Source organism: Cryptomeria japonica, chromosome 5, assembly GCF_030272615.1.
Source record: "Cryptomeria japonica chromosome 5, Sugi_1.0, whole genome shotgun sequence".
Classification (NCBI taxonomy): Eukaryota; Viridiplantae; Streptophyta; class Pinopsida; order Cupressales; family Cupressaceae; genus Cryptomeria; species Cryptomeria japonica.
Window position 1 is genome coordinate 797967012 of NC_081409.1, and position 23214 is coordinate 797990225.

General features: G+C 37.8%; 2 protein-coding genes across 4 annotated transcripts in view; both read right to left on the bottom strand.

The window, feature by feature from the left end:
* LOC131075584 (probable CoA ligase CCL8) overlaps positions 1–23214 on the bottom strand; it is a 202223-nt gene that overhangs the window by 120432 nt on the left and 58577 nt on the right. For all 3 annotated transcript variants that reach the window (XM_058012430.2, XM_058012429.2, XM_058012428.2), the window contains exons 6-11: positions 21000–21071; positions 20776–20826; positions 20530–20637; positions 19614–19712; positions 12688–12780; positions 12447–12524 (exon numbers count right to left, since the gene is read on the bottom strand). In XM_058012430.2, the coding sequence (XP_057868413.2) occupies positions 12447–12524; positions 12688–12780; positions 19614–19712; positions 20530–20637; positions 20776–20826; positions 21000–21071 (501 nt within the window). The remainder of the gene's footprint in view (positions 1–12446; positions 12525–12687; positions 12781–19613; positions 19713–20529; positions 20638–20775; positions 20827–20999; positions 21072–23214) is intronic.
* On the bottom strand, positions 14649–17385 carry LOC131077070 (uncharacterized). The gene is made up of 3 exons (XM_058014481.2): positions 16065–17385; positions 15251–15949; positions 14649–15159 (listed from the first exon to the last, which is right to left on the bottom strand). Exons 1-3 carry the CDS (start codon positions 17220–17222, stop codon positions 14779–14781), a joined length of 2238 nt encoding a protein of 745 aa, XP_057870464.1. The 5' UTR covers positions 17223–17385; the 3' UTR covers positions 14649–14778.

Sequence of the window (23214 nt, forward strand, 5' to 3'; positions counted from 1 at the left end):
AAAGCTTCTTCTTTTTCTTTGATACAAAATTTGCCGAGTTTGAGAAGTTTACCTTTTGAAATCTCAACCTCCTCATAGTGGTCTTGATCAATTTGAATGCTGGACCTTTCTTTCCTGACTTGATCGTCAGAATTGAAGATGGATTCCAAGGTGACCAATCCCTTGGGCAGCTTATTACTTTTCAACTGTATGACCTGATCTTCATATTGCTATTGGAATCTGTCCTAATTTCTGCATGAAAACTCAGCTTCTTCCCTTATAAAGTTTACAATCTGTTGGTCATTCTCAAAAACTTGCCAAAAAACATTATTATCTGGGATAGAAGGTCTAACAACAACCCTCACATACTACTATCACTACTCATGTTATCCGGGATATTATACTATGCTCCTATGGAAGCAAGTCTATCAGCATTTTTATTCCTACTTCTCGGAATAGACAACAAATTAAATGCACAAAATTCTGATATCAGCTCCCAGACCCTATGTTTATAGCATTTCAAAACATAATTTTTTGTGATATGAAGGCCTCGTACCTGATTCACAATGAGTTCACTATCTCCAAACACTTGGAAACATCTGATTTTCTTCCTCCTTGCCCATAATAGGCCATGAACCAATGATTCATACTCTGTTGTATTGTTATTACAGCTGAATGAAAACCTGAAAGAAGAATAATATTTTTCCCCTTGAGGAGATATAAGCATGCAACCTCCTCCTGAACCATTTGAACTCCTAGAACCATCAAAAAAAACTTCCAGACCTCATTATCATGCTGATCTGATTGCTGGACTTCAGCTTTCACCAAGTTGGGAAGCAAGGTATCTGGTTCGTGTATCAAGTAAACACCAAAACCAAGCTCTTGCAATTGTTTGTTCACTACCTCTTGACTATTCTCAGCTGCCACTCATCCAATATCATGTCAAGAATACCATCAACCTGTGTATCCAATTCTTTTGCCATAGGATATTCCTCTTTGTCAAGAATAGACAAGTTAGCATTTATGGCAGGGAGTACATAAGGTTCTATATGATCATTTGCTATAGCCTCTGACTTAATATATAGTAACCTTAGTGCCATACCTTGTCCTGAAGAACATGTGGGACCAATCTGAAGATAAATACCCACCGATCGAACCCCGTGACAAACATATAGCAAAGTAGGGAGGTAAGTCAATGACATAGACATCTTGCGGAATGGTAAAACCTGGGCATGCATGTAATGTCAAACTCAAATTTTTGATGACACCAACTGTGTTAACAACAGTACCATCCAACTGGACTACACCCTGTTCAAGACGTTCATACTCAACTCCTAGCTTGTCAGCTATTTGTTTGGGCATTACGGAGCTACTAGCTCCTGAGTCTATCATGCAATTGTGGACTAGGTGCTTACCAATGATTAGAGATACATAAAAAGGAGGTGGTTTGACTTCCTTTCCCAGCTGTTCAATACTTGTTTTGGAAAAATTGGTAAGCATCACTCTAGATTGTTCATTGGTGGGCTCATGTGACATTCGGGGAAATTCGCCATTCATTAGGACAATCATCCTCATAAAAAAAATTATTCAAATTGATCAAATTTCATTTGCATCAAAGTCGTCTGCATTCCTAGGGGAAAAATGTGGGTCATCAGGAGGATTTCCCAACACTTAGTCAAAATTTAGCCCTCCTGGTGGAAAATCGACCTCCATCAAGAACCTAAATGGGGGAAAAATGAGGTCCATTGGAAATCTAGTGGATATTCACCTCCCATCAGGATTTTGAGTGGGGGAAAGTTAAGGGTCATCAGAAATGTGGGGGGAAGAGCACCTCCCATCAAGAATTTTAACGTTTTGACCCTTAAAACATGGATTTTTATCAGAAACTTAATGATTTCTCCACTCAAAAACATCTGGATACTTCAAATTGCATCAAAACGCATCAGGACTTGGCCGAATTCATCAAAACTTGAGCGAGAAAATAAGGATTTCATCAAGATAAAGTGCTCAAAAGACCTCTCTGACATTCTGTTGACGTGTCTGAAATCGCATTGCTACAAACTCCATACGGCCAACGCAGAATAGAATGTACTAGTTGAGTATCCTATCTTCTCTTGACATAAGGAAATCCCTAATGCTGTTTCTCACGTTTGATCAAAGGGGACAACCTCAAGGTTTCGTTTGTTAGGTCTTGACTGCGGGATTACTCAGTGGTTTGATGTGTTTTTGCTGGAAACACAAGGGGACTTACGATAAAATAGGCAATTGCTGGATGAGTTTCCTAGAACTTTAATAGTCTTGCTTATCAAATGGTTTAAGCTAGGTTAATACTGTTTTCAGCAGGACTGCGGATTCTTCTTGGTAAAAAAAAAAGGGTGGGGGGGGAAGGAGAGAGATAGGAAGAGAGGTACTAGAAAATCTAAATTATTTAACTAGGATAGCATATTCAGACAATAAACAGACACCTCCAAATAACTAGATTAAGCATTACCAGCCATTTAAGCACAATATTTGCATCAATCTAGTGCGATCTTCAAAGAAAAATTAAGTTTTCATGCTATTAAATACAACATCAGAACTTTAACATTCACTCAATAAGCATTCAATAACCGAACTAAGCATATGAAAGGTTCAGATTAACCATATAGAAGGAAAGACAATCAGCCATTCCCTAATGGTATGAACAGTGAGGATTCTATCAGATATTTATCTGAAAAATGCTATAAAAAGGAAATAAACACAACTGAAAATTCTAAATTAATGAAGGAGATCATGCACTCACAAAGAAACTTGAAACAGTCTTAACTTTGCATTAAATCTTGTAAATTTCGCCAGAGCTTCAACAACAATCCATGAACTTCTTCCAAAATGAGGGAAAACCAGTCCCTTTAAATAGGCTTCAAAATGGATGAATGGCCAAGATCTAATCTAAACAAGTGGCCCAGATTCATCCTTTACAAAAGAGTACCCATACCGATAAATGGGGGGTAAATATCAGCAACTACCCCAAAGGGAGCAATAACTACCCAAAAAGGTAATTAAAACTTATCCAAAATAATCCAAAAGTGCACATACATAAAGTTTACATTTAGTTGACTTCGAAGTCAAATATGACCCTTTGGCCAAAAAGTGCACTTTTCAAAATCAAAAGGAAAAAAGCACTTTAGGAGAGCACTTTTTCCTTTTCAGCTTCACATCCCTTTTCGAGGAATTCATCCTCGCCATGCAAATATTCTTGCCAAAGGTCTCGACCTGCTGCACATTCCTCACGAACATACTGCTGGAACCTGATGCACAGTTGGAATAGCAAGTTGAATGGAGGAATAGGAGGATGACGAATTTTATACTGCATGCCTTCAAGGTATTGGTCTACGTGCTTCAAACCGTCCTTCCAGCTGGAACGATTACGCTCGAAACACATGTCTGAATGGAATTGACCAGCAAAACTCAGGTCCCTAGCGGAATAGGTGATCCTATCCGTCCCTAGTCTTTCCTCCCAGTCCGGCTATATCACTTCATCGGACAAGTCATTTTGCCATCCCGAGACCATTGATCAGAGGATCATCTTGCCAAGTTCTTGCATGGTTTTCAGAATTGTCTCACATGCATCGTGTTCTTTATCAATGATTTCTCTTGTGTCATTCTTCATGGTGATAGTCCAGTACCATTCTTTGAAAATGCCAATATCATGGCGGTGCAGGATGTCGGAGAGTGTGGGGATCTGTGCCTGGGTCCAAAAGAGAGCTCTTATGAGGGGAAGAGTTGTGGCAGCCACTTCATGGATTCTGAGGGATTCCCTTTTGACCTCCAATAGTCTGACCAGGGTGGTCTCTCGATGGTGGGCCATTTCTTTTACTTCTTCGAGGATTTGTTCTCCCCTCCCTTTGATGCCTTGTATCCATTCTCTGACGGCCCTTGCAGTATCCCGTACTCCTTCAAATTCCGTTGTGGTTCTTTGTGCTAATGTCATCGAGGGAATGTGGGATTCGGAAGCATTGTGTAATGGCCTCAGGAGTTGATCAATGTACCCCTCGGCCTGCTCGGCACGAGCTTGATACATGTTCTTTTCAGCTGTTATCTCTTCAAGTTGCCTAAGTATGTTCTGTACTGAATCCTTGAATTCCTCCTTTTCTTGTTCCTTAGTGGCTCGTCCGATAAGGACAGTCGTGATGCTATAATCAGCCAATGTAATCTGATTTGCTGGCTTGTCTACAAGCGGGGTGATGATGTGAAGAGTACGGTTCCTTTGCTCATCTTTGGTTATTCTGGAATATGTCTTGGTCTTTTTCTTCCCCTTGGCTTTAGCTTGATCTATGCGTGAGAAGATGCCTTCCAAATCGATTGGTGGCTTGGGGGCGGCCTTGCGCTAAGCTCGAGCAATTAACCATTCCTGAGGTACAGTCTAGGCTGATGTTATGGTTAAATTTGCACTCTGTTCTTTGACGTTTTCAGTCGTCTCATCACAAATTTGCAACTGTTCCGCTATAGGAGGAGTAGAGGAGGTGCCGAGTTTTCCCCCACTTCACTGAACAATTGCTCGGTGCCTTCGTGTGACGGTTGTTCTTCAATCCTTTCAGGCCCGCGGGTATTATCTGTCTTTTGCTCTCCTTCAACAATGGAGTCATCCTTGGTGGTGTTATGGAGTAGCAATTCATGGCGGCTCTGTTGGGTGGGTTCATGTACTTCGATCCCCTAATTGGATGGAATCTCTCCTTCCTCAATTTGGTTATCTGGTTCAGCTGATTTAATTACTCTTAGCTCGGCATCCAGCATGTCGAGTGTGGGAGGATCATCAGCTCCAAATGCATCAATATCACTCTGGGAAGGCGAAGCAGGTATATAATCTAGTTCAACTACGTCATCGGACGAACTAGGGTCCTTTAACGATGAAGTGACCTCTGGTCTCCTAATGGGAATCTTTTCCCTTCTTGTTCTTTTGGATGTCCGAGTTCCTTTGCTGGCCTTAGGCTTTTCAATCTCTTCCTTAGGTGCACTGGAAGTTCCCTCATCTCCGGAGGACTAAGAATCAAAGTTACCCATTAAGTGGTAGATGAATTGGACTCCTTCATGAATTAGTCGCTCAATCTACTGATGCAACCATTGGTCAGTATATCTTCCTGGGGCTGCCATGACTGCCTCAAAATCAATGATCGAGTCCTGCGACCAATCAACGCCTGGCAAAAGATGCCTTACTGCCTCAAATTCCCAGACTTGCAGGCAATTTCCTAAATCTACGAGTTGATCTGGGACCCGGTGATATTCATAGAGTCGCACTTGCTACACACTCAGCCTTGAATATTCACGCCTTCGGACCTCATAGTCATCAAAGCAGTTTTTCCAATAATCTTCAACTGATTCTTTTGCTCTATACCGCCTGCCATAGGCTCTCTTTGCCAAATTGTCGTGATCGAAGCATTTCCTTGGAAACTGCTCCTGTAGGCCATAGGAGGCCAGCTCTGCAAAGGATTCCTTTGCCTGGGATGGGGTCTTTAGATGGACATCCTAGTTGCCTATAATCATGGGAAATGCGAATCCAGCCTGCTTGCTGTCTCTGAGTAAGCTACCAGTCGGACGTGACTTCCTTGCGACCTCCATAAGAACTATCTTGTCGGTTGGGTACCGTGGAAGCCGGAGAGGGGCACCATCGAAGCCAGCTATCCGGATGTAGAACATTGGGAACTGGATGAACCAGGCTCTGTATCTCTGTACTAGAATAGTAGCTTGCTCCGAGAGCTTTATGTGTAATCCTCCCTGCATAAGCCTGACCAAGCGCATTGTGAAGGCGTCATTGACGCGCTCATACTGGCCAACTGCATAGGCCGGGTTGTTCTTTTCCCTCTGAGCTATATCCTGATAGTGTAGATGTGGGTAACAATCGTATACTTTTACTTGATCAGGTCCATTCCCAATTTGACCTTTCATTATCAAACCTGGCAATGGCTGGTTCCTAGCGAACATGTGGACCAAATAGGAGGTCATAGTGAAGTACTTCTTTGCCTCAAGTTCGATCAGCTGAGTGTGGATGTTGTCGCTTATGATCTGGGCCCAATCAAACTTGGATTTCCCAGCGAAGACCTACTCTGTGAAGTAAAACATCCATTCTTCAAATTAGTTGGATTTGGGGAGTCCCGTAACCCGCTGAGCAATGTGACCATGTCCCCATGCTCATTGTGAAAATCGCTTCTTGGGGTCTTTTTTCCAATTCTGATGCTTGGGGGTCTTCTCTCCTTGTACCACTCTTCATTTATCAACGTTCTGCATCTAGTAGGATTCATATCATACGCCCCCTGCGCTTCATCTATAGTTGTTGCTATAGGGTTGTTTGGGAAGAGAATGTCAAATGTGTCGCCAATGGCCTCAGGAGTGAAGTTAGCGAGGACCATGTCTTCGAGGAGCATCAATCTGGAACCTGGTTGGTAATGTCGGGCAGCCTCCACTACTAACTCATAGTTTTGCACTGCTGGGGGAAATCCTGCTGCTTGGGCGATGCCACTTTCCATCATCTGCCTGGGCCTGCCATAGGCATCAGGGGAGAAGACTCGGCTTCTGAAATCTTGGATATCGATATGGCCTAGGTCAGTATCACCGACATTGTCCCAGACACTCTGAACTTTTGACTCCCTCAATCCCCCTCTTTGATATTGGTATTTCATCCTTTCGACTCTACGAGGGATATCTGATTTGGATGCTCGCGATGTCTCGGCTTTAGCAAGTGGCTTTGATGATTCTACCACTGATTTAGGCATTTATCCTGCACAGTCAGATGCGGATTACGAGGCGATATAGAGGAAGTAAAGCGGGTTAGATAAAGAATATGCCAGCATTCAAGGATCAATTCAAAGAAAACCCGAATTGAAGGAACAGCATGATTTCGTTGGCTAAAAGCTTGATTGACTTAAACATGAATATTTATGAAGCTTTTCGATTGCGGATTTACACTTAGTCATTAATTTCAAAATGGACATAGCTTGAGAAATTTTCCTAAGTTTGAAAATGCATTTTCTAGTTGATTCTTAGGAGTAAGTTCCGATTTCAATTGCTTTGCATGACGCCTTACAAACGGAAAAAGATTCGATTTTGAAGACTTAAGCATTTTAATCAATTTTTTGCACACACACATCTATCCAATTTGCAAATATTTCAAACGATCGAGAGAGGTAAAGCACACTTACCTGGTGAAAATGAATGGCGAGAAATTGCACGATTTGCCTTGCAAGAACGAATTCCAAATTTTGAATGGGAGAGTCTGCAATTTAAATTTCAACGGTTAACTCCCTATTTAAAATTTCGCGCCTATGCTTTGGAAGGAAAATGCAGATTTACACACTTAGACATAGCAATTTTATCACCTTGGTGGTTTTGGCGAATTCTAACCTCGTGATTTTATGGCACTGAGAATGGTGTTAATGGCGTTTTACTTTTCAAGGCTCATAAAACTTCGCGATTTTACCTCACGCGATCCTCAGCAAAATGGAGAGGGTTTCAGATTATGAAGATTCACGTTTCTGCCCTACAGTGAGCCATTACGAGGTCTACTGAGTTTGCAAGGTTTGTAAAAATCACGATCTTACCTTTAATGCAAACTGTGCTCTTTGGGTTTACCCTCCAGACCTTACGCCATTTCACCTTTCACGCGATTTTACCCTGACTTCGGCGGTTTGCGAAAATTGCGATTTGGCATTTGGGGTGGGGATCTTCAAACTTCGGCGTTTTGAGGTTACTTTTTAACCTTTTAAATCCTTGCAATTTTCCTCCATTGCGCGAAGTTTGGTGATTGGGTGTGGTTTGTCAACTTCGAACCTTTCTCTTACTTTGCAAACTTTGGACCTTTCAAACGTTCTGCCAATTTCGGAGATTTTGGGGCTCTTGTTAATTTTCAAACTTTACTTTCTTCGTGCTTTTCCTCCAAATCGTAATTTTCGGGGATATGGAGGCTTTTTGAAAATTTCGGTACTTTAAGTGCTTTTGCAAACTTCGGCCCTTTCGCACCTTTTGTCAATTTCGGACCTTTTTGGTCATTTGCTAATTTTCAAACTTTACTTTCTACCATTTTGGCCTAAAGGTGCGAATTTCACCCCTTTTGGGCATTTTGCAAACTTTCACATTTTCTAACATTTTGGCCTAAAGGTCCGAATTTCGGCCCTTTTGAGCATTTTGCAAACTTTCACATTTTCTGACATTTTGGCCTAAACGTCCGAATTTCGGCCCTTTTGGGCATTTTGCAAACTTTCACATAAAAGTGCGAGTTTCGGCGCTTGAGTGAGTTTTGTCCACTTTGGCACTTTGCATTCTTTATCTTCTTTATATCCCTTGGCGAAAATCGGCATTCATACAAATCGTGCAAACTTCTAAAAACATCACGTAATCTCTCCCATTATTCTTATGCGAAAATTGGCGTCTTTGGATCCTCATGCGACCTTCAGACGCTTTATCCCTTACTTGGCGAATTTCGCCAATCTCTATCATCCCACGCCTATCCAAGGCGATTTTACAAGCTTAAACAACCTCTTGGAATTGGCGCCCGGGGGCTCAACTGACCATACGGATTCACAAGCTCCTCCGCTCAACATCATCATCTCATGGACTGATCATGGGCTCGCTCAAAAGGATGCGAGACACTCTACGCGGACCTCAACAGGGCGAAGAGGGAAAGGCCCAAAAAGGAAAGGGGACCCTGTCGGCGACAGGGAGCGTGTGCAACGCACAACATGTTCACGCACCAAATATCACTAACTTAGGCATATCTAAACTCATTCACGCTCAAAAGTCAACTACACTTAGGCAAACTTTAGGATCACATTTAACAATTTGACATTTTAAACACATTTGATCCTACATCCTCTCACTAGCAAAGGCAAACACTACGAAACCAAGGCAAGACATCTACTCTAAAAAGCGAAAAGTGGGGGGTCCCCATTTGCAATGGGGCGATGTGTGAAAAAGTCACAACATGACCTGGGACACAATTTGAGTATTTATAAATTGGGGACATTATAGGCAAGTAGGTTTCAAGCCTAAGCACTTTATGGTTGGTCATGGAATTACTAGGCACATAATTGAGTAAGTTTGGAAGAAAAGCGAAGAAGCTTGTCGTTTTGTTGATTTCAAAATGGCTTTCAACATGGTCCCTAGGGATAAGCTTTGACATAGAATGGAAGAACTTGGGATTGCTATGCATCTAGTGTGGATGTCTATAAGCTTTAGGAGGAGATTAAAGACAAAATCAGAACTTTTACATGCATTTCAAAAAGTTTTAGGAATTGTATTGGGGTCAAGCAATAGTGTCCCCTATCCCCCTACTATTTTTGGCTTATATATTGACAAACTTGAAGAATGGTTGAATTTGCATGGTGGAGATGGTGTCCCTTTGGGTGAGTTTGTGATAAGGCTTCTTTATGTTGATGACCTTATTTTGATTGCTAAATTAGATCTTGGGTTGCAAGAGAACCTATATGCCCTTGAACAATTTTACAAAGCAGTGGGGATGCAAGTCATATCAGCAAGACTAAAGTCATCATTTTCTCCAATAGAAGAAAATGGAACCAACATAAGTTCTACTTTGAAGGCAATACACTTGAAGAAGTTATGGAGTACAAATATCTTAGGATTGACTTCAACAAGAAGCTAAGTTGGGAGGGCTGCAAAAAAAGAGAATTTTGGGACGATGGAAAGTGTTTTATACCCTTCAAAATAGATGCAAAGAGGCAGAACTATGGGATTGTAAAACTATCCAAATTTTTTTTAGGCTTTTGGTACTTCCATTGGTAGTGTTCTATGGGTGTGCATTGTGGGCTAGCAATACCTCAGACTCAAAGTGGAAACAAGTTGAGAAAATCCAAAAGTGCTTGATCACAACCAAGTTCAAAATAAAAAGTTTGGTTCATTATGATATTATTCTAAGTGAAACAGGGGCAGCTCCTATTCAAACAATTGCTATGGTGTGTCTCATAAGATATTTAAAAAGAAATGAACAAAGTGAAGTATATAGATAGCCTAAGGTTTTTTTTAGTGCCATCTTGAGCAAAAGAAAGAAGATTTGGATGAAGCACAACAGCAAACAAATGAGAAAATAGAATATCTTCTTGAATGCATGCCCTGCAAATGGCAAAGAGAAAAAGTCTTTTTCTATAGAAAGTTCTACAACATGGGGTAAAGTGACAGGGAGAAAGAAAAAAATTATATTGAGGAATTCAATCCCACATTTGATCATCATCAATATGTGTACATAAGGGCTAATATTTGTGGGGAGCCAAAATTTATCATTGCTCAATTAAGAACTAACTCTCATCAACTCCTATGTGAAACCGGGCGGTGGAAAAGGCTAGAAGAAGCTTGGGGAGAAAGGGTATGTATTTTTTGCACTTCCAAGGTAGTGGAATAAAAAAACACCTCATTTTGGAGTATGATGCCTTCAAGGACATCAGGGAAAAATATGTAAATATCTTGACAGCTGGTTATTGGTATGGAGTATAGACTATAGTCTATTCAGCAAGGGGATTGTCAAGAAGTTGGCGGAGCTCATTGTCACCTTGAATAGGAAAAGGATTGATATGTAGAAGTCAATATGACAAGGTTGACTATCCCATTGGCTATTTTTGGCCTCATGGACGTTAAAAGTTTTTCTTTCTTTCTTTGGCATTTTCTCATGTTCATTTATAGATTATTTGCCTTTTTTTTTTCACATCTATCCATAATAATATAGCTTCAAACTTTGAAATTTGTTGAATCACACTTATTTGATGTTGTTTTAAGCTTGGAAATATTTTTGGACCCTATCTATACCATCTCATTTCAAGATTTCAACATTTTCAATTTGTGAACATTTTTTGCAATCAACCTATTATGTATAGTATGCTAAAATGTGAAGTTTCATGACAAAGGGGCCACGAAAGATTCAACATTCTTTCATATTCTTTTTGGTCTTAAAAACGTTAAGACTTTCTAAAAACTGAATTAATCTTGTTTGGGGAGGGATACAAATTCTATATAGTCTATCTTAACGAACATTATTTCATTGCTCTAGTTTTGACTCTTGCTCCATCACCTGGGTTTCTAGTTCTGGTTCTTTCCCTAGTCTATCTTAAGGAACATTCTTTCATTGCTCTAGTTTTGACTCTTGCTCCATCACCTGCATTTCTAGTTCTGGTTCTTTCGCTTCTTCCATTTTTAGTTCAAGTTCATGTTTCACTATATTCATTTCTGTTTTAGGATAGTGATCTTATTCTTATCCAATTTTATGGTCTTGGCAATAATGGTTACTTTCCTGCAAAAACTTTCTATTTAAATAATCAAGTATCCCTTAAGAAGGGTTGAGAAGTACACCCAAAACATTGAAAGAAAAAAGAAATAAATACAGTGTATGCAGACATACGACTCATTGTCAACCCATGGAAATCTTAAGCCATTAATCATGAAAAGATTGCAACTTCCTCCTTTTATTTTTGAGTCTATATCTTCAGAATAATTGTGCCATGTCTCCCTAGAATGGTGAAAACATTTTTTTTTTCCTATAATGGAGTGTTAAAATTCCTAACACTGTGGTTCTCATTTTTACAATCATTTTCTTTAACCTTGATATCCACACTTTCTTCCTCTACAATGATCTTGACTTAAATTAACAATCCCATCCCCTAATGATCTCCTCTTGAACACTTTGGATTTCCACTTGCCGCAAATTATTTTCACTTGCCCATTTCTTTGCTCTATGATAGGTGACAAAGTATCTCAGAAAAAAATTAAATGCCATGCCTAACAAGTCCCCTCCAATCAGACCTATAATACACCCTTAACAATTTAAATCTCACCATCATTAGCCCCTGTCGACAACTTTGTCAATGGATCCTTACAATGAGAATTTAAACTCCCTAGTTCTCAACAAGTCGTGCACAACATTGAAGCCTTTCTATGCTTGTATTGCTTCTCCATTGTCAAATCCTTTGTATGAACTCAAAAGAGTACTTGCCAACAAAAACTTTACTGTTGACCACTAAATTAAATAATATGACCAGAAATGTTACAATTCAAGGCCTCATACACAGCATTAGTACAAAATCACATTACAAAGGTAAGGGTAGACTCTGTCAAAAAAATACTTGAAGCCTGGTTTATACAAAATACAGCCAACATTGATAAAAAGGAAACATGCTTTGTCAACACAAAATTCCTTATGGATAAAGCATCATTTGTGGAACATGTACAAAGGGAAGTAATATCAACCATACGTCCTCTGTCTTCCATATCTAATATGAAGAGCAGTGTCGGAACCGATTAGCCATTAAGTGACAACCAGTGGAATAATTTTTTGCTCATCTCAACTACTAATTAATAAAGAGATCTATTCCAAGTGCATGCTTTTCGATAGATCAATACAGACAATATTCACAATCTTTAAAACTAAACTATGGAGAACAAACAAATCACATTGAAACAAAATTTGAAATTTCAACTTATAAGGTAGTAGAGCGAACCTGAACACCAGGAAGAGGTTTTCCAACTGTGCCCACCTTCCGCGGACCATGGAGAGGATTCGAAAGAGCCATCACAAACTGCATAACTGATCATATTAATTATCATTCTTGACACGGACACATCAAAAACACTACCAAACACTAAATAGAATAGGAGCCTTCACCAGACAATGACTGTAATGCTTTAAAAAAATTATTCCAACAAACATGAAAACAATTGTAGATTGATCAAAATTCCCACCTCAGTCATCCCATATCGCTCTAAAAGACAATGCCCTGTGATCCTTTCCCACTTTTTCATAACAGGATGAGGAAGTGCTGATGAACCACACATCTGTTCCAAAGCAAAGCAATCAGTCTCATGAGCTAAATTTCCATCAATAATCCCATATATGCCAAGTACACACTTCTGAATTCTTATTTATGGTATAACTAGACCATAATTATTAATATATTAGAAAAACATTAGAACATGTTACAAAAATAGTAAAAGAAATAGAATGTAGAAAGAATATCTAGGGAGATTCATTGGAGCATCAAAAAGGAAAGAAAATTGGCAGCTGAAATCTTGTAATTTAAGAACACTTTGTACAACTTGCAGAATGTAGAAGGGAAACATGAGACCAAAAAGCTCCAACTCAATTTGTCAGTTTCTTCTTCATAATTCTATAAATGTAAATTTGGAATCATTCAAGAATGAACCATGTAAAGCTATCCATTTCTACCATAAAGATAAAGCAAACTTATTTAGGACAAATTCTACAAACAAACAAAAGCAATGAATATAAAAAGGTTCACTAAAGTAAAAATAAAAGAAATCATGGAGTAGAATTAAGAACTATGTTCCACAAGGGATGTGTGCCCACCACTCAATCTTTCATCCCCATCCCCATACTATTTTTCTTTTCAATATCACTCCTAGGACTTTGGGTTACTACAAGACATTCCCTTTTCACATTCCATATTTCCTCATCCCCCTAAATGGCCTGTAATTACTACGCATATTCCATAGATAATTCATCAACATGAATATCTATCTGTCAAACAAACAATTTAGTTGTGATTTACTTGCTGTGCCCTTGGGTTTTGCTTAATAAAACAGTTTATATGTGCTTATAAATGAGTTGTTTAACTACTGAAAATAATTGTATATAGCTGTATGCGTGAATTGATAAAACAATAACTGAAAGACATCATCAAACAGAGAAGGAGCCTAAGAGATTAACCTAGTAAAGAAAAATGTGAGAAGAACTCCAGAAAAGGCCTTTGTGTAAAACCCTTTACTGGAATTTGCCAACTTAGTTACCAAATTTTATTGTCAAGTGTTTGCATGTTTCAAAATATGAGAAGTTCAATTTGCAGATGTGTTTGTTCAAGAGTATGCAGACTTAAGAAATGTTTTAGTTTTCTAATATCTACTTTCAGATTATAGAACAAAACATCTTAACAATGCTCAGAAAAGAAGAGGAAAAAACCTTTGCATTGAATCATAATACCATTCAGTAATAACAGAAATAAATAGCTTTAGATTTCAGAACTTCTAACCTCATTATACACAGACAATAGAAGACTCTATTGTTGCAGAATAGATGGTACAAACTCTGAGCAAAGTTACAGATGCACTTCCAGCAATAATTTCTTCTTTGTGGATAGTAAAAGAGGCAGCACACTACTTATTACACAGGTACTGCAGGCCTGAACTGAGTATTGGAAGAGCTCAAAGAGGCCCACAAATATAAAAGAATGTTTCCCAACTAGCATTTAATCTATGCCATCCCAGCTAGCATTGTATGTTCTTTATCCAAGCTCTATCAATTAAAGGAGAGGAAGTTAAGCAGTTTCTCATATCCAGCTGTTCCCTGCACTCAGGTTTCTAGACTGAACCTCCTTTCTTGTGGTCACACTTATCATTCCCTTTTCTAGACAACTATTGTACTGTCCATTGCAGTGGCGTCAGAACACAATCTCTCGCACTAAATTTCTTTTTAATCCGTCAATTTAAAGCTAAGTTGCCGGTACGGGTACGGGTACGTGGGTACGGTACGCTGGTACGGCATTTTTTTTAGGGGGGGCCTGGGTACGTATGGGTACGTCCGTACAAAAAAATGTAAAAATCATAAATATATACATATATACACTCTAATAAGTAGAAACAAAAATTAAATTTAGAATCCCACATATCATCCATATGCTAAACAAAACTTGGAACTATCATATATGATTCATATTGATATAACTATAAGTCTATAACAAAATTACAAACTTTGAATGTTATGATAGATATCGAATTCATTGTTCACTGGCTCAACCGTTCAACAATAAAATGACACAACTAATAATCAGCAATAGCATCATATGGGTCACTAGGAAGATCAAGATCAACATCATCATTGACATTAGATGATGTAGGTAGAGTACTGGAACCACATGCAGCCTCACTGCCACTTGCACTAGCAGCACATTGGCTATCAGACTCCCCAGAAAGTAAAGATTGTGTGGCAGCTGAAAAATCCAAATCAGTTCGCTCTGGATCTACATCCCAAAACTTTGTGCTCCCATCCTTATACTCATTTTGTTTATGAGTAAGAAGGCGCAAGTTTGAATGCACATAAACGAGCTCTTCTGCCTTACTTGCTGCCAGTCGGTTGCGTTTCACTGAGTGGATAAAGGAGTATGTGCTCCAATTTCGCTCAGATGAAGAGGAACTAGCAACCTATTGAATAATTGACACAAAGTGAGAGGGTGACAATTATAAAATAGTAAAAAATCTAAATTTAGAGAGCAATAAAAATTAAGAAACTTACTTGCGATAAAACTTTGATTGCAAGAGTTTGAAGGTTTGGTGATGTATGGCCATTGAGGTACCACCAAGCATGAGAATCCTTTTTATACTTGTCACGGAGAGCGGAAACACTTTGACCATTGGAGGCTACAAAATCAGCAAACTCACTTGTCATTAAATCCTCCATTTCAGAATCTGGGAAGAGTTTAGTAAGTGCTGTCCTACACCCTTCACTGACTTCTGAATCTCTATATGGTGGTACCCTTGATGGCTTAGCAAGCATTTCATCACTATAAAATTTGGGAGTCAATGCAAATGCAAGAAGATGTAGTGGGGTGGTCATTTTGTTCCACCGCTCAACACAAATTGATTGAACCTCTTTGAAGAAAGTTTCTTCGGGATCTTGCTCTTTTGCATTGATGATGGCTTTCATTTTCTCAATCATCGAGTCAATGCCATCATATACCTCTCCCAAACATGGGTGATCCATGTCAGTATAACGGATCATACTCATGATGGGCTCAGTGAAACTCAAAAGATATTCCACTCGATCCCACCAAGTGTCATCTAGGATCATGCGCTTTACATTTGCTGCCCTTTCAGTATTGGATTGCCTCCATAGGGACCAACTTTGACTAATTACCATGCTAGCAAGTGGCTGTCGCACCTTCACAAGTCGCCTCAAGACGATTGTGTTGGATGCAAATCGGGTCTCGGCAACCTATTCAAAAATTAAAAATAAAAATTAGAATACAAAGAAGACATGATAAAAAAAAAAAAATTAAGTAACCATCAAAGTGAAATGTAGATTTTAAAAATTGAAGTGTTTCAATTACCTTTAGCAACTCCAACTGTGAAAATGATCTGAAAATGGCCTGTGACATGTTATGGTTTGTGATGAACATTTGGATCTCTTCAGCCTCAACATAAATTTGTTTGATCCAATCTATTTTCCTGCCTATCTTTTGTAGCATGAGGTTGAGAGAGTGGACAGCACAAGGTGTCCAAAATATGTGTTCAAACCGTGTCTCAATCAACATACCTGCAGCTCTACAATTCTTTGCATTATCCGTTATTACTTGGACAACATTTTGAGGTCCCACATCTTGAATGCATTGTATAAGGATGTTAGCAATAAATTGTGCATCCTTCACCTGTCCTTCACAATCCACAGCTTTCAGAAACATTGCCCCTTTAGGGCACACTGCAATTACATTAATTAATGGCCGATTTTTGGTATCCTTCCATCCATCTGAAATGATGGACACCCCTGTTTGTTTCCATGAATTTCTAATGGGAGCCAATGCATTGTCTATGTTTTTTACCTCCTTTGCTAGTAAGGTGCTACGCACCTTCTCATAACCTGGCCCTATGTACCCTTGTGGAGCCTCATTTACCTTTTTCAACATATCCTGCCAATATGGTGATCGTACCACATTAAATGACAAACCGTTTGCATATAGACATCTTCCAACGGATTGATCTGCAATCTCTCTAGCATCATTCTTAAATGCTCTCTCTAATGGTCCCTTGCTTCTCTTCACAATAACAGGTTCTTCACTAATTGGGTCCAAGAATGGGTGGCTCTCTACCACGATATCAGGAAAATCGCTATAAGATGGAGAAGTAGGGGGCCTCTTTGATTTACTTCCTCTTCTTGTCAACAAAGGATGGTTTGAGGCACGACCAACTCTTGCATCTGCTTCCTCTTGCTCTCTAATATATCCTGCTATTTCTTGAGGTGACATCCCATTTCCATTCTTTCCTAGACATGGTTTGATTCCTTGTTGGGGAATGGCACAAAAATGGGCTTTGACACGACTGTAGGAGCTAGTTTTTTTCGTACTACAGAAGTTGCATATCCATAAAAATGTTCCACCACCTTTTACTTGGTCTATTATTTTGACATATTTCCATAAAGGTGAATTTGGGTCAGTTTTGAAAGTCCGTTGAGGAGTAGAGCTTTGAGGAGTAGAGCTAGTAGTCGTTGCCATTATGATTTCTACAACAAATTAAAAAAAAAATATTAATATTTAATATTAAACAATAGATTATAAATGTTAAATATATAAATAATAAAATTAAATTTAATAATTTATTTAAAATAAAAGTGAAATTATTATAATTATGAAAGTTATTAGGTTTTTAAAAAATATACCTATTATTAAATTATTATTATTTTTAATATTTTAAAAATGAGTAGTTTTTAAAAAAAATTAATTATAAATATTAAAATTTAACAAATTAATAAATTTTAATTATTAAATTAAAATATTTAAAAATATAACAAACTAATATAGTTTTTAAAAAATATACCTATTATTAAATTATTATTATTTTTAATATTTTAAAAATGAGTAGTTTTTAAAAAAAATTATTATAAATATTAAAATTTAACAAACTAATAAATTTTAATTAGCAAACTATTAAAAAAAAAAAAAACTATAATAAATATTAAAATTTAACAAACTAATAAATTTTAATTATTTTTTTAACTATAATAAAATTTAATAAAATATAGCACACTATAATAAAAAAATTAATATCATACCTGATCCCGAAGCCCTCCCGCCGTGGCGCCTCCCGCCGTCGTCGCACGCCTGCTCTGTGCCTTCGCCCTCCTGCCGTGGCGCCTCCCGCCGTCGTCGCGGGCGTCCTCTGTGCCGTTGCCTCCTGCCGTGGCCCGTGGCGCTTCCTCTGTGTCTGCGTGCCTTCTTTCACCACTGTGCCATCGCGCGTCCTCAAACCCTGTGCCGTCGCGCGATATGGTTTCAAAATTTCGCGTTTTTTCGGTTTTCACGAGTTTTTATTTTTGCCTTTGCTTTAGGGTTTTAAATGTTAAACGACATATTCGACCCGTGGAAAAACCCCTCGAAATTTGCGAATGATGCGGATTCGTCAAAAAAACCGTATGGAATCGCCACGTCTACACCGGATGCGTCGGGATTCGTGAGTCAAATATCGGATACGTTTCAGGGGGAAAAAATCGGTACCCTGTCCGAATCCACAGGGATTCCGGGGCGAATCCGAATCCGATACGCACCGCATCCGGATTCGTGGGCAAAATGGGAAGTACCGGTAACTTAGATTTAAAGTTCATTCCAAAGAGGACTGTAAATTTCCAGCAACCTAAATAAACAAGGGAGATTACAAATCACTGAGTCCAATACATTGAACTCACATTTATACCATACTCGGTCCATTAGGTGTGACATTTGGGAACAACCAACATAGAGAACCACCACTCCAAAATTAAACAACTAATAAGTACATGATCCTCGCATAGCCTTACTCATTATAAAACATTCACTCCATTGCTTTATCTATTAACTATGAGCATGCTTATTTTCTCCTACAAATGGGAGACAAAAATATATAGTAGTTGAAACTTTGAAAGTGAAAGCCTAGATATGAAGCAAAAGTTGAAAATGAACTTGCATTAATAATCTCAACTTGTAGTTTGGGTGGACAGAAATATACAACACCAGCTATACAATGGAATATGAAACTAGTATTAAACAAGATACAACAAAAAACTAAAAAACGGCATCATAAGCAAGGAAACAAGTAGTTTCACAAACAACAGGATGTCTTAAGTGCACGGCAGAAGATGCAGAAACAGACAGATGCATTTCATTATAGTACAGATACATGATGATTTATAAAGAGTACACAAAACTCTTCCTAAGATACATGATACTTGTTACAGTCTTGAGAAGGGCAACACATGCAGGAAAAAAAATTCTATCAAACAAACCAACATAATCATCTATTTATCAAAATGATAATAGGACTCAATCCAAGTCTTATTAAGATGAAAATATTTTAATTGTAGGGCTTTATACCATTTTTCCTTAAGGACGTTGGAATTTTTCTTTCTATTTCTTCACTGCCAACCTAAAAGAACCAATGGAGAAGGGGTTCTGCATGAAAACATGTGCACTGTACAAAATGCTCATAATTTTCACAAATTATTCACAACCAATACGAACTTAAATACATTTGAAATGGTAATATAGTCTTTACTCCCTTTATTTATAATAATGGGCACCCAACAACAAAAAGTACATTATTGTGAAAAGATTGGATGAAATCAAATGAAACAATTATGTTGATATTTATGATATTCAAGTAAATTATGAAAGTCTTGGATAAGAGAGAGCTACAGATTCTTTAGTCTAACATATAATAGATTAGTGCTCAATAAGATGCTTCCATGAATATTGAAGAAGACAATGCAAATTTCCAGAGGGGATTCCAGCCAAACATTCCCTTAAGTTAACATTGCATACAACCAAAACTAGTAACTGATGCCCAAGCAATAATTAGAACATCTGAAATGTAATTTTTCAAGTAGTTTTAAACAGGGAGGTTCATTCTTATACCATGAGACGCAGTTTGTGCGCTGCTGATGCAGCAACTTTTTGAGCTTCCATTCCCATCAACTCATAAGCTTGAAGCAATCGAGTATACATTGTTGGAACCTAATCAAGAAAATCAAAGATTATACTCAACTTCCAAAAAGTGATGTGTGTCAATATATGTTGTGTTTATGGATAAAAGTGATAGTCTGCATATGTACTATTGAAGGTATATATTTCAAATACCACCGCTCAAAACAATTACACCATGGTAGCATAAGATTAAGAAGAAAAGATAACCATAGAAGATAAATGGCACCACTATCATAAGAAACAGAGCCAACAAAAAATAAAATGAAATTCAAGTAGAAAATGATGCTGGCAATGGGAATGGCCAAGATAGTTCATTGCTTCCTTTAGTTTTTCTGTCTATAATGCAGCCTTCTGCTTATGTTTAGCTGGCAATAGATACTTGTGGCATCTGGTTTGTCTCTCCATACTCTGTCTGATTCTGGCTGCTAGCTTTCTTATTATCTTGTCTGTTCTGTATGTAATTTCAGCCGGTTGTGGTTGTTCTCTTACTATGGAATAAAAATTCAGAACAGAAATTTCATTGCCTTCAAATGTCTCCTTTAGCATCATACAATTTGTAAACTATCATTATGGAGTAGTAAAGATTATACCATTGCCTTCTGTTTGGAAAAATGTCCTCTACTCATAAGCTTTTCTTACCATTCTGCTATCACACATAGATTTATAACAGCCTCACAAACCAGATAACTTACGCTTCAAACCAAAAATAAAACAGAACACAACAGCATACATATATGACACTGAATTACTAGATTACATCTAAAAAAATTTAACTATATCACTAAACTTTCTTTCACACAAAACAGAATTACTGCAAATACCAAAATTACAGAAAACACTTACACACCCCGGTAAAAACAGTAATAGCATTTTTAGCCTTGCTTCCATCACTAGGATATGAGTCAATCCATCTCTGCCATACCTCTCTTGCACTGAATTTGGGGATGAAATCTACCTTCAAAAGCATATTTCAAGCAAAAATTTGGTCACAATAAGAATTTATCATAATCACATAAATGTTTACAAGAACATGAAACAATACATCATAAATATAGATAACATTCTAATACAGATAATTAAAAAATGAATTTACCACAGCACCCGCATAGAGAGGTGCAAGCAGGGCATTGTAAAGGCCATGGACATGTATGCACCGTCAAGAATCAACACTGGCACCAAGAAATTTCTGACTAGCTTCAATGCAAAATTATACGTGCACCAACAAATACTTCATTTGTCATAAATGCTGAATTATCGCACAAAATTGATAAGATGGTAAAAAGTACTATAACTTCCTACAAATCACTATTGGTGGATATGATGTAATGGTAAGCAATTTAGAAATCTATCAGCTGGTGTATATTCCCATGCTTCCGTTAGGATTTGAACCTGCACATTAATTCACTTAAAGTTTTTAAATTTTGAACAACTAAATCTGGCATTAATCAGCTAAACTGCAGGAAAATTTACGCCATAAACATCACAAAATACCTTGCTGCTAGTGTACAAAAATGATTGATTTGGTATTTTATCCTTTACAATTAAAGATGAGTTAATAAAATCTCATCAATTGAAAATGGTGACAAAACATACGTTTGCAAAATTATGAAGAAAGGGTCATGCACTTGAGGCTTGATCATGCAGTCTAACTATCTTCTTTGATTTGCTGAAGTGACTGAAACACTCCAGCTCTCAAGAGGTAGAAGTAATAGCCAGACTTGGACTCAACACGTGCTTAGAAAGGCAAAGAGTCAAAGTCAACTTAGCATCATCTCAGACTCAACACCAAGAAGACTTAAAGACTCGTACAGTTGGATATCATAAATATGGGAAATTTCTTTCATTGTGTAGAAATTGATTGAGCAAACATACAGAAATCAGATTGCACCATCATTGCAGATATTATAAACAATATGCTATATGATATTTTCAATTCTTCAGGATGATGAATACAATGATTTACATTTGATTTTAAATTTATCTCCAATTAACTACACAAATAACTCCCATATGGGAAACTATTCCTACACTTTATTCATTACAAACTATAAAATAACAAAGTGTATTTATCAACTAATCTATATACTGTATTATGATGTAAATTAAAAAATCCCATTGTTCCCCTCTTCTTACATCGATACAAACAAAGGAAGGAACGATACACTAGATCCAAACACATAACTACATATGCAAATTTTATGAAGCGGATTCACCAAATCTCCTCACTCGCCTAAGACATATCAAATCAAACATATCAGTGGATGTCCTGTCACTCCTGACTATCCAACAATACCTGTGAATTAAGACATACTCAACTATTCACTAGAACACCAGTCCTCTTGTGAATCAATACATACTCAAGTATACACAAGAACACCACTCCACGTGTGAATCAAGACATACTCACTATCCACAATGCAATATTCCACTTGTAAATCAAGACACACTCAATTATCTACAACATTGCTTGGATGGATAAAAACATACTAACCATCCACAATTACAAATCTCCAAGCCTATGGATTGAGGAATACTCAACTATCCATACTCAATCCAAATAAAGGAACAAAACAGTGCCCTAGGTCTGAACACACTAGCCGCATATGGAAATTTGATGAAGCAACTCCACCAAATTTCCTAACTCACCCAAGGCATCAAACCAAACATATCAATGGATGTCCTAACCATCCAACAATACCCATGAATCAAGACATACTCAACTATTCACAAGTACACCAGTCCTTGTGAATTGAGACATATTAAACTATCCACTAGAACACTATCCAGTGTGAATCAAGATATACTCATGATCCCCATTAATATACTCCAACTAAAAATCAGGACATACTTAACTATCCACAATTACAAATCTCCAAGTCTATGGATCAAGACATACTCAACTATCCTTAATTATTCACAAGAACAAAACATAAAACTACTAAGCCCCCTTTGCTCCAAGAAGGAACACAAATGAAGAGCTGGCATCTCTCGTGCAATGTACTATCTCCGAGTGAGAAGCTAGCTCAAGATAGAAAAGATTCCTCCAATCTCGTGTCCTACATCCTCCTTTTTGACCTCTTTACACTCTAGCCATCAAATACAGCATTGGAATGCGTTGTTAGATGTAGCATTGATATCTCCAAAAGTATAGGCATATAATGATATTATAAAAGCTTTCATTTCAAGGTGTCAAGCTCATCCAATAATGCACCTTTTGCAATGTGACCTTATGTGTCTAGAAAACATCACTATAACTCCTCTTTTGTAAAACACGAATATAAGTAAAGAACCTTGGCTGGATTTGAACTTGAGATCACCAAGTCATAATCAACAAAATTTATATCTTCCCTACACCAATCAATCTATGCACAAGTGCATACAACTCTTTGTCTTTTGTTGTTAAATATTGTTAATGACTTTCTATATAGCATTCATTGCTTTAATTTTTTGTCCTAAAAAAACAACACAACAGTACTCAAACCTGAGATCTACCAAATGATTTAACAGTTTTCTCACAACCAGCTATTCTATG

Bases quoted from the DNA above. Each gene is read 5' to 3' on its own strand.
- LOC131077070 (XM_058014481.2), bottom strand. From the start codon at position 17,222: ATGGCAACGACTACTAGCTCTACTCCTCAAAGCTCTACTCCTCAACGG. The intron at 15,950-16,064 runs GTAATTGAAACA...ATTTTTGAATAG, and splicing joins CACAGTTGGAGTTGCTAAAG to GTTGCCGAGACCCGATTTGC. The intron at 15,160-15,250 runs GTAAGTTTCTTA...ATTATTCAATAG, and splicing joins CAATCAAAGTTTTATCGCAA to GTTGCTAGTTCCTCTTCATC.